The sequence below is a fragment of the Streptopelia decaocto genome (assembly GCF_964273445.1).
Source record: "Streptopelia decaocto genome assembly, chromosome: 11".
Lineage (NCBI taxonomy): Eukaryota > Metazoa > Chordata > Aves > Columbiformes > Columbidae > Streptopelia > Streptopelia decaocto.
In genome coordinates, this window is record NC_138666.1 from 11803448 (window position 1) to 11822015 (window position 18568).

Consider the following 18568-nt stretch of genomic DNA (forward strand, 5'->3'; position numbering starts at 1 on the left):
GTTACTAGGGAAGTGGAAGGAGAAGCTAGACTTTAGTCAGCTGTCTATTGAAGAGTTCATCTGAATACATTAAAGGTTTATTTCCTGCTGTGTATCTGCACAAATTCAGTTCAGTTTTTGAATGTTGTGGGGTTTTTTTTTTAAGGAAGTAAGTGAAGTAAGGAAACACAACATAAATGCGTTGGAAGATATTGAAAATTAGCCTTTGTTAACATGGTAATAAAATATTGTTTATACTGATGCACTGTAAATTGTGCTGGCCTAACTATGAAGTGCTCCCAAAACGAAGCAAAAATTACAAAAAAAGCTTTCAGTTCTAAAATTGAAACCTAAGCATCTGCTCATTGTTTGCTCTTTTGGGTCCTCAAAGCTTTTTGTGAAATTGAAGGTGCCATAACTTGCATCAGGCCAAAAGGTGTACTTGCACAACTTACCTTTTGAACAGTGCACGTCATTTTGAAATGTGCATTCTCAAAGCTCTTGTTTCACTTTTAGCTAGCAGAAGACTTCAGTCCCTGAAGCTCTGTATCACAGGTCAATACGTGGAAGTGCTTAACAGCAAACAGCTAAAGCTGGCCTGTGCATTTACTTTGACAGAGCATAGCCTGTGAAACATCTCTCACTGTTGCTTAAGTAGACCTGGCTTTGAACTGAATACGTGGCACGGTGTGTCTCATGGAAATAATTGCACGGACATTCTGCTGAATTTTTCTTCTTGCTTGTCCTAGAATTTTGTTATGGTGGATAATTTGACTAACAACTTGAGTCACGTTTTACAGTCTGTGGTTAGTTTCTCCCAGCAGTCTCTGCTGTCCCAGCTGTACTCACAGGTCTTGTTTTGGTTTGTCTTATGTTGTGCCACAGTGAAACCTGCTTTAGTATTAAGAGCTCTCTGTTTTGTTGCATCTTAGTGTTGAAGAATGTCGCAACATAATCATGCAGTTTGGTGTGCGGGAAGTCACGGCTGCCCAGGTTGCCAGGGTTTTGGGGATGATGGCTCGAACTCATTCGGGATTGACAGATGGTATTCCATTACAAGTGAGTGGCTTGCTGGGGTGGGGATTATATGTATTTTTAGTCAACAGAAAATGAGGAATTAAAATGCTAGCCTCAATACATTATGAATTGCTTTTATTATTCAACACTAACTGTTCTGCTATAAATGTCTACAATATATTCTCGAATGAAAGATTCCAAGAAGTGCGCAACTGGTGCCATTACCTGTCTGAACTTCTGCTTACCTTCATAGTGCAGGGAGTTCTGCAGCTAGTGGCTTTTGAGACTTTATTTTAACAAGTATTTGATTGAGTGTATTTAACTTGCAGTCTATTTCGGCTCCTGGCAGTGGGATTTGGAGTGATGGGAAAGATAAAAGTGATGGAGCACAAGCCCATACCTGGAATGTGGAGGTCTTAATTGATGTTCTTAAAGAGCTGGTAAGTTTTGTAAGCATCTTAAGTATTTGATGCAGAATATCTGAAAGAAGGGTGCATCTCCATGTGAATATAAAGCTTTTTAAGCTCCTAGCAGCCTGAATGACTTTTTTGAAGTGCAATCTCACAGGCTAGTTTCAGACAGTAACTTGCATCAGGTTCTCACGACTATCAAAATTGTGTTATTTTTAAAACAAAAACCTTGCTTTCAACTAAAAGTTGGGTGAGTGTTAAGCTGAATAAAATACTGATGAAAAGGAGTCCTTACAGAACAGTACTGAAGATTCTAATGTTGAAAGTTGACTATTTTCTTGTTTTTCTGGTTGCAGAATCCTAGCCTGGACTTCAAAGTAGTTACCTATGAATTGGACCATCCAGGATTTCAGATTCGTGACAGCAAGGGTCTGCATATTGTAGTGTTTGGCATCCAGAGAGGGCTGGGCATGGAAGTTTTTCCAGTGAACGCCATATACAGACCGTGGAAGCACGCAGAGGGCCAGGTGGGTTTACCAGTGTTTCTGCTGTATTTGTACAACACTCGAAGTTCCTCAATTTCTTGAATGGCAAATGTGGATTGGTAACGTGAACTTTTAGACAAGCCACACTTGAACTTGGCCTGTAAGTCATAGGCCTCTTAGATATGTTACTGAAGTACAGTTTCTTAATCGAATGGTATCTGGGTTGTTTGGGAGGATGGTGACTTGCTACACATGTGTGACAGCACATTCAGTTTTAGCAGAGTTCTGATGGGTAATGCAGCTCAGTGTAGAACTGTTGCTGCATTGCCATGCTCTGAGGTTTTTACCTGGTTAGACAAAAAGGTTACAACTTCTTGCAAACAAGCACCCTCAGCACACGCGTTATCTGTTGCTTTCATAAATTCTGGGAGAAGTGTGAGGTTTAGTCTTGCGTAAAACACATTGGTAGTAAATCTTGGCTCATCTCTACTGCTTTATTGATTTCCTAAAGTGGAAGGAACCTGAAACTGTATATATCTAAACTATTTTTTGGATGTCTTATATTCCAGCTTTCCTTCATTCAACATTCCCTCATAAACCCCGACATCTTCTGTTTTGCTGACTACCCTTGTCATACTGTTGCCACAGACATCCTGAAAGCACCACCAGAGGATGACAATCGAGAAATTGCTACATGGTAAACCTGCTCTTGGCTGCTTTTCATACCTAGAGTTAGAGTAAGATTACTTGTCTGGTCAAATGTGGCTTTATACAACCAGATTTATTTGTAATTGTGTGTACATCCCAATAGATCAGCCATTAGTATTTGTTCCATGATTTAAGCAGTAAAGTTCCTGTATTATCAGAACTTTGTTTGTCCCTCTGTAATATCTGAATATGTACTGCCAGTTCTTGCTTTTATTGGAGTCTACTGGTTGTCTGGAGAACTTCTGCTGATGTGTTTTGGCAGATACTGTGAGCTGAGAGCAGGGGATAGAGGGAGGTATGAATTTAAACCTGGCTTTCTTGGGATGGTATTAGTGAAACTTGCTCTACTTGTCTGAAAGAAATCCTGGGATTTAAATAGAAGTTTATGTAGCTATTGCTGAGTTATTGCATAAAGCTGACTAATGTGACTTCCTGAGCTGACCTTTCACACCCCTTCTTTAGATACAGCTGTGTACCTGATTTCAGTGAATATATTTGCTTCTATTTCTGTTGTATGCTCCAAAATAGGGAATTGGAGGTTGGGAGAATATGGGTAAATTGGGGAAGGTGGCAATTATTACTTGTCTGTGAGGCAGACAAAACAAGAATATATTCATTAAGCTTCACAGGTTGTGACTCTGAGGTGTAGAAAAACAGTGTATTGTATTTCTGGAAGTATGTTTCAAGTTAAATTATCCAAGTGACCAAGCTGAGGTTTTTTTCAACATCAGCTTTCAATTCTCCTTCTTCCATAATAGAATTAGAACCTCTTAGCTCTCAATTTTTTTTTTTTTTAATTATTTTTCATGGTTAAGAATATTCTTGTAGACTTGACTGTATGTGATAGGAGCTGCAGTCTCAGGTTGTTTGCAGTGGGCTTTGCTTTAAGTCATGTTATGGTTGTTGCTACAAAATGCTTGAATCCAGGATCTTGTCAGATAACTACTTTGTAACTTTTTGGGGTGGGTTGTCTGTTTCTTTTTTTTTCTTTTGTTAGGAAGAGCCTGGATTTGATTGAATCTCTATTACGATTGGCAGAAGTGGGACAGTATGAGCAGGTTAAGCAGCTCTTCAGTTTTCCTATCAAACATTGCCCAGATATGTTGGTATTGGCCTTACTGCAGATCAACACGTCCTGGCACACCTTGCGCCATGAACTTATATCCACGCTCATGCCAATTTTCCTTGGCAACCATCCCAACTCTGCCATCATTTTGCACTATGCATGGCATGGACAGGTCAGTATTTTCACTGGAGTGTGCCTGTAGTTTGTTCATGTAACTGAAAGTGTGTTAAATGGGCTGAACAGTTAGAACAACAATGCTTCCATTGGTTTATAAACTGGGTAATTCAAAGCCCAAGAGGTAAACTATCAGTGGTTTATGCAAAGTAATGAGAGTTGTAACAAGTTCTCTCGTCTCCGTCTTGAGGCAAAGTATCGTGATTTTATTTTCTTTGGGGAAATAGAACAAAGAGATAATGTTCACTGAGAAAATATTCCAGGAAAAGTAGAGAGGCTGAAGTTAAATTTGACTTTTTTGGTTGGATTTTTTGTTGTTGTTGTTTGTTTTGTTTTGTGTTGGTTTTTGTTTGTATGTTTGTTTTAGCCTTTTAGTTTTAGAGTTTACAAAAGTTTGATTAAAAACAAACAAACAAAACCTGAACACAACCACATGCACCAGCAGCAATCCCCTCACCGAACTCTCAGCCTCACACATTTAAAACGTAGAACCTTGAAGCAGTAAGAGCTGGGGGGGGGTTAAACCAGAATAATCTCCATTTTACTTGCTAAAATATTAAGGCTGTTCTAGGTATATAGAAAATACTTAGACTGTAGGTTTTAAGAATCTACTGTGTTTTCTGCAAATAAGACTGGCTGCTGACCTTCAAGGGGAGCTTCCCTTTAGAAACAGGGTAGCTATGTATATGAACACCATGCTTTGGTGGGCAAACAAGTGGGCTTTTATGGATTTGATTTTTGGTGTGGACTTCAATGTTGTGTCCACTGATAGTTAAGCCAATAGGAGTTACAAGAAGAAACTCAAGGCAGAGGAAGCCTCTGGAGTGGGGTAGAAGCTGCATTAGGAAACATCCTGCCCTGTTAAGTAAAATGGAGTTAATGATAAGAAGTGTGACTTCTGAGGTTTTGGTCCACGTTCACTGCAAAATTATGGCTATTTGCTAGCTGAAGTGCTATGAATGTGTTCTGTGTTTTGTTTTGGTTTTCTTTTCCTGATAAAAGTCTTTGAACTGAAGAAGTGACAGGGTGGGGGTAGGATAGGGGTGAGGTGCTTTTTTCATAAAGTCTTGAAATGGCAGAACACGCATTTTTTCTGAAGGGTAGCCTTCACAGTAAAGTACAAAATAATGGCTGCCATCTGACATGGTGCCACTACACAACTTGATGTTTTTCTTCCCCATGTGATGGAACCGTAAGCAAAACCCTTGCAGCTGTCAAAACCTTAGTTGTGTTGTAGTTTACGATTGCCTCTGTGTGAGCAAAGAGCTAGATATGCTTTTTTTCTTCCATGTTAAGGTGACATTGCAGTCCTTGCTTCAGGACAGCATGTCAGGTGTAGCATTTTGTAAAAGATTTGCATATTCCAAAAAAGCAATTTCTCTACAATTGAGAGAAATTGGACTTGTACAGTGGTAGGAAAGAGACGGGCATGTATGTACTTACCATTTGTAGTTATTCTACATCCTTTAGTTGTAGCTCCTGAATAATTTATTGTTGTGTGGTACAAGCCCAACTCAGAAGCCAAATTCTGTAGCTAATGAGAAAGTATGTTTGCATGTTAAGCTTTAGAGGTAGAATATCTTACTTGATGTTCACATAGTCGACCCTTTTCCTAAAACCATGAAGTACAATCCTAACTCAATTCTCCTTAGGGTCAGTCTCCTTCGATTCGTCAGCTTATCATGCATGCAATGGCAGAATGGTACATGAGAGGGGAGCAGTATGACCAGGCAAAACTGTCACGTATTCTTGATGTGGCGCAAGACTTGAAGGTGAGTTTTGCAAAATGCTGCCATTATTTTCTGTCTGGTGTCTTATGCAGACTTCCTCATCTTTTAACAAAGGCAAAGCTTAAGTTAGATGTGACTAATTTAGTATGGATTACTTTGTTTAACGTGTGTGGATTCAGTCGTTGGTGCTGCACCTCAAGCAAACAAAACAAAACTGAAAAGCAACCAAAACCAGCCTATGTTAATTTGGCTTTAAGTGCTCTTCAGCTGAGTTGTGGTACCTGACTATGGATGATTTCTCGCTTGTCCAGTTGTGAACCCAAGACATTTTACTTGTTGTTTGCAGTAGAGCTGGTTATCATGGCTTAGCTGACAAGTAACTTGGGAAGCAGTGTGATAGAACTGCTTGCTGTGTGAATGTACTCTAAATCCAGGAAGAGCTTCAACTGTTTTAACCTTGAATGTCATTGAAATGGGAATGTAGAAATAATCCTTCAGATATGTGTGAATGTGGCAGTACTAAGCTTAATGGAGTAGGGATTTGTTAAGAATATTACTTCTTTTCAGTTGTTTACACATTCACGAAAGAGACTGGAAGTTGTGACTGACTTCTTTGCGGCCTAAAGTTAGATGCAAAATGATTGGGTGTCTCCAAGTTCAAGAGCATCAGCTGCAGCTTCAGTCCAGCTTTGTTGTAGCAGTTACTGTGCTCAAAGATGAGCGCTTTGAGCAGATGTTTTCAAAACGGCTCTGAGGGCCTTGAGGTCTGTTTGCAGGGAGATGCTAGGCTCTTCTGATTTAATTTTGTTGCAGTATCAACTTGCTAGCTCTTGGCCACTTGCTGGTGGATTTTCATTAGAGGAATTTAAAACTGGAAGCACAAGGTTGCTTCAAAGAAGGCAGGTTCATGCTTTAAAAGGAGAGCTCTTGCTTATTTGTCTCACGAGCAAGCTGTAAGTGAATTGATGGTACTGATCTTTTTGTTGACAGAGAAAGCATAGCAGCATGTGGTAGCAAGACTTCTTTACTAAAAGTATATGGGGATTAGAAAGAAAAGAAGGGAGAAGGAATATCCTTGTGTCTTACTAGTAGTCTTCTGATTTTTTTTTCTTTAGGCCTTGTCAATGCTGCTAAATGGTACTCCATTTGCCTTTGTTATTGACCTTGCTGCACTTGCCTCTCGACGGGAATACCTCAAACTTGACAAATGGCTCACAGATAAAATTCGGGAGCATGGGGTAAAGCAGGATTTTTCTTTTTATTTCTGCGCTCTATCAGTGGCTAACTTAAGTCACTTTATTGATTGTGTAAGTAGCTTTAAAGTTGTGGAAAGTGTCCAGGTCTGATAGTTCAACATTTTCACTGAACTATAATAGCTTAGCGTGATTATTTCCACAGTGCAATTGCCAAGTTTGAAATAGTGTCTTGGATGCAATTTGGGAGATTAAGGCAACATTTTTTTTCCTCAGGAGCCCTTCATCCAGGCCTGTATGACTTTCTTAAAACGAAGATGTCCATCTATCCTGGGTGGCCTTGCTCCAGAAAAAGATCAACCCAAAAGTGCTCAGCTTCCTCCAGAAACCTTGGCAACTATGCTGGCATGTCTGCAAGCTTGTGCTGGGTAAGGATTCTATTGCTTGTGCTGAATGTCTTATCTACTTGCAGCTTGTTTGCTGGCACATGGTCACAGCTGGTGTGGAATTTCACATGGAGAATGGGGTTAATGAGACTATGTAAGCTTGCATGGATAGATGCAGTAGCATGTTTAATTTTGCACTGAACCTTCTGTTGTAGGCTAGGTCACAAGAGCTGGAAGGAGTGTTCTTGTCTTTATAATCAAGCTGGTGAGGTGATCTTGATAACTGGGAGATGGCTTATTAGTCAGAGCCTGGGTTGTTAATGACTAGATACAGGGCTGTAATTTGGACAAAAAGGATTACAGGACATAGCTACAGAATGGAACAGCATATTGGAGAACAGTGACTGTATAAAAGATTTTGCAGTTGTGTTAAGCAAATACCTCCATGTGTGGTTATTACCCAGCAGCAAAGGCTAATGCAATCCTTATGTGTAGAAGAGGTAAGTGCTGATTGTAGTGTAATTGAGACTGGAACCAGACATGTGTCGCTTCTGTTGTCTTCATTTGAAGTACTGACAGTCAAAGCAGTCAAAGGTTGGAAAATGTCTAAGATCTTTTGCAGGTCAGATTGTTTAGCTGAAGTCCGGAAGAAAAAAGTGTGGGTCCTAGAGAGCTGTGTTAGTCTGCTAGAGGGAGGGGCAGGCTGCAGAGACACGAATGGAAACTGGAGTTGAACTAATCAATTTTTAAATACGCTGTTATCATTTAGTAAAAATGACTGAATGTTGTGAGATATTTGTGGTGTCACTTCTTAATACTGTCAGATCAAGATAGCATTTAACTGCAGCAGAACTTCAAAGATAACTAGGCATAGCGTAATGCGACTTAGAAGCCAGAGAGACTGAAAGCTGGAGGTGGTGCTGGTTTTGGTGTTTAATTTTGACACCAAAACAGGCTGTCATGTCCAAGCGCATCTTACCAGGTGTAAGGCTTATATTGTGTCCTTTGGCTTAGGCAGTGTCGTCCTGACAGGTATAAAAAAAAAAAACATTTTTAAAGGTATCCAGGATGATTCCTGGCTCTCATATAGATGCCAGGAAGTGAGTCATCAGCATAGCATTGTCATAATGGGTATTTGAACTGGAAGGATACCTGTAAGGGTACCTTTGAAGATACCTCTCAGATTTTAAGGAGAAAGAATACTCCTGTTTTTTACTGGGACCTGTGCAATTAAACTTCAAAATGCACTTGAAATATTGTGTCTCAGGTACAATGGTCCAGCATGCCTCTTGGGCTGTCATTTTTCAACTCAAATTGCATCTTATGTGTGGTGCCATGTCCAGATTTTAGAGGTTTAATAGTTAACTGTAGACTTGCATCTAATGTCCCTGTGTTCTGAATCTTAATGCGTTACCAAGTTGTTTTTATTCAATTAATTCCAAAAGCCACTAGTTCTCTACTGGCACAATTCTCTCAGCTTTTGGTTTCTTTTTATAGCTACTTGTATTCCCTTTTATGCAAGAATTTGACCTACTTGCAGCCATTTTCCATTAGTTATTCTCTTTGAGCTTTAAAAAGAAAATGCTTGGGTTTCTTTCATTAAGCAATTGCTTTGATTAGCTTAGGTTTCAATCACAAATGGAAGCAGGCGTTGTAAAGACTAGATGAGTGAAATTGCAGTAAATATTAAATACGTCTGGGAGGATAGTTCCACTCTACTGGCTGAAGTCTGCCATTTCCTAAATCTGTCAATATAGGAGCCCGCTATTTAATTAGGCTGCAGTTATTTTATGTCCCATTTTGTGTCCAGGGAGACTCTTTTCTTAACCACAAGGACCCCACATGTTCCGAGACTCTTTATTTTTGGTGCAATGTGTTTATTTCTGGTGAACATTGCTGTTGTGGCACTATGTAGCAGTGAGGCTTCAAAAAGAAATAAGTATTCCTTTTATTACTGAGTGTTTTTCAAATGAAGTCAGGGTGGTTGTGGGCACCGCAGGCTGACCAAGGCTGTGATTTGGTAACAAACAGCTCATGAGAAGTCCTCCCCTCAAGGAGCTGTGGTGAGTTGAGGGGCAGCAGAGCCTCTTCCATGCAGTCGTGTCCAGCGTGGTCCAAATGTGCCCACGTGGGGAGTGCTCGTTCCTTCTCAGGCCCTGCCTTGAGAAGGGAACAGGCTTCTGGCTACTGGCACATAAGGGAATGAAAAGGCCTTTCCTTGCTTCGTAAAAATGGGTTAAAAAAATTACGAGAGATATGAACTTATTTCAGCAAGCTGTGACAGTTTTGTTCCTCTGGAACTGGCTGACTGTGGTCCCTGGCTCTCTTCCTTGCTTGCCTTTCAGAGTTCTCCATGCTGTAGTTTTCCCTTACTTCTCTTCCAGGAATGGCTCTGATTAGTTTAGTTGCTTGAATATATTTCTACATAGAACTGGAAAATATGAATACTTTCTTTAAGATCTGGTTATCAAATCATGCCCACCTACTTACCACTTCATATCATGTGCCTCAAGCACAGGGTTTATTTTGTGAAAATCTGCGGTTTTGTGCTATCTAAAAATATTCTGATGTTTGCATCTTGTTACAGCAGCGTGTCTTGTGATGTGATAAAGTTCACCTGCAATCTGTCTAGAAGGCAGGACATAACAACATCAGTGGCTCGCTCTAAAGCATGAATGGCCCAGCTGGTCCTCATAAGTATCGAACTCTAGGATTTTAAGTGTGTCTTAGCCTTCACTGTGGGTTGCCCACAGCAGACTGGCATTTGTTTTACTAAAGCATGCTGTAGTATTATATTTAAGCATAAAGACTGCAAATTTAACTGCTATGAAACAAAAGAAGAGGGCGAAATATGTGTGAACTCAGCTCTTCAGTCCCTGGTCCTGTTCCCTGTTTAGCTGCAGTGCTGTGTGATCTTGGAATGCCTCCTGCATGAGAAGAAACTGTGAATCGGTCATATGTACCTTTAAATGTTGAGGTTTCTGAGACTGTGGCATTGAGGTGTGGGCAAATACATATTGTAGATACTGAGCCTACCGTGTGCTGTGCTTGGAGCTCTGTTGTCAGGTCTGGTTGCGCTTTCTCAAAACAGTTCCCTTTTGTTGGTGTTGGGTTTTGTGTTGTTTTGTTTTGGGTTTTTTTGGCAGGTTCCTGACTTCATTTTGATACACACCTCCTGACCCCCTTGCTTTTAAAGTCTTTGACACAAGGCCCTGGTGAGAGGATGTTAAAGCACGTAAAGGAGTTGGTTTATGAAACAGCTGATAAAGTATTTGTTGTCCTGTACAGAATCCTGCTCACCTGTGGTACCGCCCCAGATTCCCCTGTCTGTCTTGGGTGAGCTTTTTCCCACACTACATAGTAGGTGACTGGCTTTGGAGAACAACTGGAAGCCCTTAACATTGTGTAAGCCTGCAATGGGATACTTGCCAAAACTGATCTGCACTTTGCTTTCCCGCTTTAATCGTCAGGATGGTTCCTGTGCAGTAAAAGCTTTTGAAAATTGAGTTAAAATGAGGAATCACCAGATGAGGTTAACAGAGCTGTGCTGGTATAGTTGTGCAATGTCAGGAAGGAATCTGTTGCTTTAACTGCCCTCACCAAAAAGGTTGAACTAAAGTTTGGGAAAGCTATAAAAATTAGCTGTATTTTCCAAAAGGAACATGTTGGTGGTGTGTGTTTGTGGTTAGGTAGGTCAGCAGCAGAGCTGACTTTCCTTCCAGTTTGGGAAGCTGGCAGTCAGCTATGGAATACTTTGGAAAGAGGTGCAGTGACTTCAGGCCTACCTTGGAGTTCTCTGTTGGCTTTTGATCATAATTTCCTTGAATAGTTAGGTTTCCTGTCTCTGTTTTGGTTAAATGTTGGTGTGTGAAGCATTTATTTCAGTTTATGGACAGGTGAATTTTAGTGAATTGGGTGGTGGTATTTACCCCTCATCCTTGTCTTTGTGTAGTCCAAGTTCTAGTCATGTATCTCCTCTTTTGGAGAGACCTTGTGTGTAATGAGATTAAGAATGGGAATAATAGTGAATGGTGTGAAGCCTGGGAACAGGAAGGAGCCTTGAGAAGTGGATTTGGACAAGGGCTCATAGCATCAGTTACTGTAATTCATGAGGCTGAGCTCTATATAGCCCATAATGTGGACAGAAGGAGGCAAAGGCTGTTGTAAATAGTCTGCTCTCCCAAGGGCTATTGGAACCCTGCAGATACATATCCCAGCCTTCTGTAAGTCATTACTTGCTGGGGTAACTGTAAAGCAGTATTGGAATTTTTGAAAATGAAGGAATATACTATTGGAGATGAAATTTTAGAGCTACAGTTTAAAATTTTCTGTTAGTATATAGCCATTTCTCTTGGGCCAAGCTCTAATGCAAGTTTTCCAAATAAAAGGTAACTTCTCTTGGGTTTGTTTTGCAACTTCTGTTTGCGAGATATGGCTCCAGTTTCTGTAGGAGAACAAAATAAGCTAGGGGCCTCAGTTTGATCAGTGTTGTGTGGCTCACTATTGTACTGCTTTGTTCTAGGAGTGTTTCTCAGGAGCTGTCAGAGACCATCCTCACCATGGTAGCCAACTGCAGTAATGTCATGAACAAGGCTAGACAGCCGCCACCCGGAGTCATGCCAAAAGGACGTCCGCCCAGTGCTAGCAGCTTGGATGCCATCTCTCCTGTACAGGTAGATAAATAAAATGCTGCATTTTTAGAAGGTACTGTTGCTTAGCGTTAGTTTTGCCGCACTGCTTGAACTTTTTCGGCAGGACTAAGTGAGAGATGATGTGGCTCCCTTAGATTTTCTGCTTGCATGTCTAGATAACTTGGTAATAACTACAGAACAATGCCTGAGGGTTGTAGTTCACAACTGTCTTTCACTTCACAACTGTCTTTAAGAAGTAACTGAAGTATAGCAGGATGGGAGCACTGAAGAGGGATGGAGATTTGGCTTTTTTAAAATAACTGAGGATTTATTTAAAGTGCTAAAATTTACTAAGACTTTTGAGAATTAAGCACTGCCTTTGAACCTGATGTGTCTTGTTTGTAGCTTCACGGGCCAAGCAACAGTGCTAGAGCGTAAGGACTTGTTATAACTGGGGCTCTTCAGCTCTCAACTGAACTGCTCTTTTAAAAACAAGGTACATTTAAGTTACTCCCTGCCACTCATCATCCCTTCCTCCTCTGGGAGCAACACATTACAGACAGGTTTTGCTTCTAGCAATTAAATTCAATGGCAGATTGTGCAATGGTAAAAGCTTTTTCACATGGAATAGTGGCAATTCAGCATTTAAGAATGTCTGAAGCATCAGTAGATTATATAAACTAAATACAGAGAGCAGTTTCCTTGTAAATTGTTGCTTTAATGAAGTTGCTCATCAAATATACCAAATATCTTGGCAACCTGCTGCAGATAAGTGATGTGAACAAATAAAGCAGCAGATGTTAGTCTGTATCCATGCTATCTTTTGGACAGATAATAGAGTTTTTCTGCTGTTTCTAGCCAGGAGCTCTTAATTTATTGCTTTGTCAGCTGGTACTGTGCCTTCCCTCCTACTCATCACTCAGGTCTTAATGCTTTTTGTTGAAGCCTGCATTCAGGTGTTTAGCTGTGAGAAGTGGGCATCATGGGATCCTTCAGACAGTGACAAATACTCTGTGAGCTTGTTGTGGAGTAGCCTTTGCAGGTCTTGGGGTGAGGTCAGAGGTCACAAACTGCAGAGCATAAACTGCTCTATGTGCTCCTGCTTGTAAGCATTTGCTGTTGCGTTACACTTAACTAGAGACTATGGAACAATCAGCCTTTCTGTAAAACCTCTGATAGAATAGGATTTTACGGGATTATAGAATAAAAAGTGAAATGGCATTTTGTAGATAAACTGATCTTTTGGGGTAATCTGGATGACTTCAGAATTTAAAGTAACCATCAGAAAATCTCTTCTCAGTAATGTTTTTATATGTAGTTGCCTTTATACAAAACCTGCCAAAAGCTTGATTTTTTGGTTTATGGCTGTCTGTGTATAATCTTCCTTTCTTCCTTCAGATCGACTCGCTTGCAGGAATGGCATCTCTTAGTTTAGGTGGCTCAGCGGCTCCTCACACCCAGAGCATGCAAGGCTTCCCTCCAAACCTGGGCTCTGCGTTCAGTACTCCTCAGTCACCAGCAAAAGCGTTCCCCCCTCTTTCCACCCAAAACCAGACAACAGGTTTCAGTGGCATTGGAGGACTCTCCTCACAGCTTCCAGGTACTGCTATCTGGGCGGAGTGGTTTCTGGTTTTGACACAGAGCTAAAGTGCCATTATTGCTGTGGTTGGAAATACTGGACAAACAGCTGGGTGTCCCGTGGGAGGGAATTATGCAGTTCGTGCTCCTGGGTCACTGCTGAGCCGGCACTTCAGAATGTTGCAGCTGCAATGAGTAAAATATCTAAAGTCAAGATGCTTTGACAGATTTTTAGCAGTATTATTTCAGTTTGAGACAGAGGTGAGGAATTGCTTGAGATAAAACTGCTTGATATTGGGTAGTTATGAGGCTGTATAGCTCTGAGTTCTTGGCAGTGGTAAGTGCATGCTGGGAAGGGCGCAACTGAGATGACCAGTCGCTTGCTTTTCGGTTGGTGGTCTTACTACGGTTTTATTTTTCAGTAGGTGGTCTTAGTACGGGTAGCCTGACTGGCATAGGAACCGGAGCCCTGGGCCTTCCTGCGGTGAACAATGATCCATTCGTGCAAAGGAAGCTGAGCACATCTGGACTGAACCAGCCTACATTCCAGCAGAGTAAGATGAAACCTTGTAAGTGGTAGTGTTGTCTGTGACTGTGAAGTGTGACTGTGGTCTGCAGCTAATCTGCATTTCCTTCAGGGGAGGCTTGGATCCGTAGGTGATAAATGTTAGAAATTTGGCTTTTATTATGTAGTGAGGTCTAAAAGATGTACTTCTAAAAGCTTGTCAAGTAATCTAGGGGAATAAAAACAAGCTGTTAGTGTAAAAATATAACATTATGGATTTGCATGAACAGTGTGTTTCTGTGTTCTTTTTTTGTTGTGATGTGTTTTGAACAGAAATGTCATCCTGCTCTTAACAGAGTTGTATGCATCTGGTAAGAGAGTGTTTTTGTTTTATTTGTAGCAAGGTTAAACAAAGCTACCTGCAGCAGATAACTTGCGGTCCAGTTCACTGCTTGACCTGTCAACATTGGAAAGAAATCAGACTAACATAAGTTAGTGGGAATGTGGGGTTTGGACAGAATAATTTGGTTCTCAGCAGTGAGACATTATCCTTAACTCATTTATGTCTCTGAAGTACGCTCACAATGAAATATTGAAGCAATCGAAGGCCTTTAGGAAGCATAGCTATATGCTAAACTTTCCACACTGCTCTTATTACTTATCTCAGTCTCCTTCGATAGCTCATCCATAAGCGCAAAGTTACCAATCTCTACATATGTACCATTTTTGTAGTTAACAATTAGTTTATATTTTTGGGCTTGAGCATTCAGTATGAACTTGCTTAAAGCTCACTGACTGGCCTGAAAGGTTGTGTGAAAGCTCGTGTGCATGTCAGTGTTGTGTAGCATGCTTTATTCTAGTCTGGTTTACATTCACCTAGTTTAGGCATCGGTTGAGGTTAGCTTGGGAGGCAGTGGGTTCTAGAAATACAGCAGTATGTGGTTAATTCTATCTTAGTATTTAGGTTTTTTGCATAAATATAATGTATGAAAACCATATTTTTTAAATAACAGTTCCCATCTACTAGAAAGGTTACATATTCTGCTTTTCAGGAGAATTAGCAGGTTTTGTGCAGATTGGAAGAGTTAAAAAAGACTAGATGAAATCCTGACTGCCTGGAGTTGTTCTGAGCGTGTTATCTGTTTCCTTTTTTAACAGCCGACTTATCTCAGGTGTGGCCAGAGGCTAATCAGCACTTTAGCAAAGAAATAGATGATGAGGCAAACAGCTACTTCCAGCGTATTTACAACCATCCACCACATCCAACCATGTCTGTAGATGAGGTGAGTTCCCTTCTGCAGCGGTTATATCACCTGCTCAGAGACTTGCTGTAATGTTGATAGTAATTATTTGTTCATGTATTACTTTAGTGGAAAATGATAAAGGGCTGATGGGAGATGCTTGCAGGACTGCTTTTTTAATGAAGTAAATTGAAAGCATGCTGCCTTAGAAATATACAGAGTAAACTTGCAGTTGATCATTACATTCAGCTTTGATTTCTGTGGACTGAAGACTTTAGATGTCTAATTAACACTTCTAAAATGATACCAAGTGGAAAGAGTTCAATGTGGAATGGAAGCTTTGTGTATTCAAAACAAGTGCTAAAGTGTGCATGGTCTGTATAAATTACACTTATCTTGAATACATTTGTTTTTAAAGTGTCTAAAAATTACTGCAACTTCTAAGTACATAAAGGTGTCCTAAGTTCTACCTTCTGTGTTTTGTTAATTATTTTGATTAGTCTCTATGAGAGTAATTATCAGTCTGATGTATTTGCTCTTTGAAGTACTTCAAATTTACTTTAATGTATTTGTGTGGTTATAAATAATGGAAGACACTGAACATTAATTTTCATTTTTCTAATTTTGAAGCAATGGAGTAGGCAGTCACAAAAAGGTTTTATGTGAAGACAGCTACTTAAAACAAAGGGGAGAAAATTCAAGTCTGAAGAGGAAACTCATAGTCATGTAGTGTCTGCTGGCTGAAAGAGGTTTTCTTGAAGCAGTTACTTTGCAGTCTAGCTTATGGTAGTGCAATTTACCTTAGTGGGTGCAAGTGCTCTTGAAACCTGAAGATGCAGAAGGGCTGAAATAAAGCAAATTTGTTGGTAACAATTTCCAATTTCTTTGCAGGTCTTGGAAATGCTGCAGAGGTTTAAGGACTCCAACATTAAACGAGAACGAGAAGTGTTTAACTGTATGCTGAGGAACTTGTTTGAGGAATACCGCTTCTTTCCCCAGTACCCGGATAAAGAGCTGCACATAACAGCCTGCCTCTTCGGTGGGATCATAGAGAAAGGACTGGTTACTTATATGGCATTGGGCCTGGCCCTGCGCTATGTTCTTGAAGCCTTACGAAAGCCTTTTGCATCCAAAATGTACTATTTTGGTATTGCTGCACTAGATAGATTTAAAAATAGGTGAGTGTGGTTTTTTTGTAATACTTGTAACATCTCATTAACCTTGAACCTGCTCTAAATATGCAGCACGAGATTGTTTAAATGTGTTAGAAATTTACACATCTCAACCTCAGGATTACTTCAGAGAAATGCTGAGCTGAAAAAAAAAATGTGCTAATGTGTTAGTTAAAGGGTGGGGTTTTTTCTTTAAATCAAAATGTTCAGTGCAGGACCTGTATAAATGTGGGACAAACTGAGATGCTGAAACTGTTTAGCAGACTTTGTTTATAAAAAATAATTCAGTGAAGTGTTAAGTTAAATGAAGTTGTCAGCTTGTTAGAAATGGGGTGAATGTAATCATTCAATAAGGTTCTATTTGCACTCTTTGTTACTGAAAGACTGGCTAGGTCTGGGACTTCAATTTTTACACAGAAATCTCAAGTATGGAAAAAAGTATTAAAAAACAAACTACCACTTTGTCAAAACTCTTAATGGAATGCAGATAGAGGAAACTCTCCAGGCAGGCTGCAACAGTAGTCAGGATTGTGTACCCATGGGAAAAATCTCCATTCTGGAAGAAAATAGTTGAACTTGAAAAGTATTAGAAAGCTTCCTGGAATTATTTAATGACTACAAATGCGTAGACTTGAAGTGTGGACTCACAAAGCAAGGAGCACATTATCTTCTGTCCTTATTCGTCCTCTATAGTTCATCTGCTGTGCAGATGTGTTAAAAGCTGTTGTTGCAGCATTCATAGTTGGATGTTTTGTTGTGGAGTTTGCTGAGCAGAATGAATGAAGACACTTAAGGCTGATATACTGGAGACTTTGCCACCTCCTTACTCCTTAAGAGCCATTTTAAGCAGGACCTAGAGATTTTACTCTCCATGAGTAGTAACAGTGTCCACCATCCATAAGTTGAACTGTAATAATTGGTGTGAGTAGCTGAAGCTTCTGTCTTGGGTGTTAGGGACAGTCCGTGCTGTATAAAATGCACCAAACCAGACTAAAAATTACTTAGTCAATAACCTTAGTGCAAACACTGAGTATAAATGCAATTGTGTGCTCAGTCAGAAGTACTGAGATGTAGGATGAGATGAGTTGCTGTGAATAAACCTTGTGTTTCACTCTTAAATGAATTCATTTCAACTGGATTTTGTGACAAAAGGTACTTTGTAGAAAATGCTTTGTTTATAATAGGCACGACTGCTGTAAGCAGTCCAGAATTAGTTCTGTGATGCAGTATGGGAATGACATACCAGTGCTGTATTTGTATTTCTCTGTAACGCTGGTTTTGATCTGGGCTTATGTTTCTGACTAATGCGTATTTTATCTGACAGACTGAAGGACTATCCCCAGTATTGTCAGCACTTGGCTTCTATTAGTCACTTTATACAGTTCCCGCATCATTTACAGGAGGTGAGTATATTTGTTTTATCACACTGACTTTCTATGATTTTAAGCTCTTTTGAAAAAATTCCTGTTTTCCTTTGGAAAAGTAGTCTGAGCTGTCACATTTTTAGGTAGCACACATCTACAAAAATCACATGCCTTTTCTTACAAGTTTTTGGGTGAAGATTGTTCACCTGGTACCTCTTCTGTTTCCATAAATCTGTTTGGGTTGCTTATGTTGAAGGAGCTGCCTGAGCATAACTGCATCATTGAACAGGACACATGGTATTGCACAAAGGTTTTAAAGTCTTTCAACGGATTCACGTTACAGTCCCTTAATGATTTGGAGTTTTTCTCTAGAATAGAGGGCATCCAGCTGGTTTTATACAGTTTCATGCTCAGACCTGCTAAAATAATTCAGATAAAGGTGAGAGAAATTTCATTCCTGAAGGTCTGATTAGAGTAATGGGTAGTAATGGGACCTGTGGTCCAAAGCAGTGCCGATCATATGGTGTCTGTTAGAACTAAAGAAAAGCTGATCCCAGAGGCAGAGTTTGAGAGTGTAATCTAAACAAGGAAAGATGTTCACCTGAAGGTAGAGAGGCCCTCTACCCACAGCTGCCGAGTCACATAGCAGTCTGTTTCACTGACAGGTGTCAGACCCTTAAATGACCATGTGTAGTCTGATGTTACCAATTTCTGTGTAAATGTGTTAGAGTGGGAAATAAACTAATTTTCTACTGTGGAGCTGTTTTAGAGGATGTAAACATCTTAAAGTTGGACATTTCAGAACTGTGCTTTTGCTTATTGGCTGTGGACTTCAGACTTTACCATTCCTGTGTAGCTGTAGGAGGCCTTGGGGAATACTTCTAGCCTTCTCATGTGCTTTTTACCCAGTTTCTTGATATTCACACATT

At 40.1% G+C, this 18568-nt stretch overlaps 1 protein-coding gene across 6 annotated transcripts in view; it reads left to right on the forward strand.

Moving 5' to 3' along the window:
• The window catches only part of CNOT1 (CCR4-NOT transcription complex subunit 1), a 57984-nt gene that overhangs the window by 15603 nt on the left and 23813 nt on the right, over positions 1–18568 (forward strand). For 3 of the 6 annotated variants that reach the window (XM_082063215.1, XM_082063219.1, XM_082063216.1), the window contains 14 exons: positions 912–1038; positions 1326–1436; positions 1763–1933; positions 2461–2588; positions 3597–3837; positions 5492–5611; positions 6685–6807; positions 7039–7190; positions 11671–11821; positions 13178–13379; positions 13780–13926; positions 15021–15145; positions 15995–16281; positions 17600–17678. In XM_082063215.1, coding sequence (XP_081919341.1) covers positions 912–1038; positions 1326–1436; positions 1763–1933; positions 2461–2588; positions 3597–3837; positions 5492–5611; positions 6685–6807; positions 7039–7190; positions 11671–11821; positions 13178–13379; positions 13780–13926; positions 15021–15145; positions 15995–16281; positions 17600–17678 — 2164 coding nt within the window. The remainder of the gene's footprint in view (positions 1–911; positions 1039–1325; positions 1437–1762; positions 1934–2460; positions 2589–3596; positions 3838–5491; positions 5612–6684; positions 6808–7038; positions 7191–11670; positions 11822–13177; positions 13380–13779; positions 13927–15020; positions 15146–15994; positions 16282–17599; positions 17679–18568) is intronic. The other 3 variants (XM_082063218.1, XM_082063220.1, XM_082063217.1) reach the window with 2 other exon arrangements.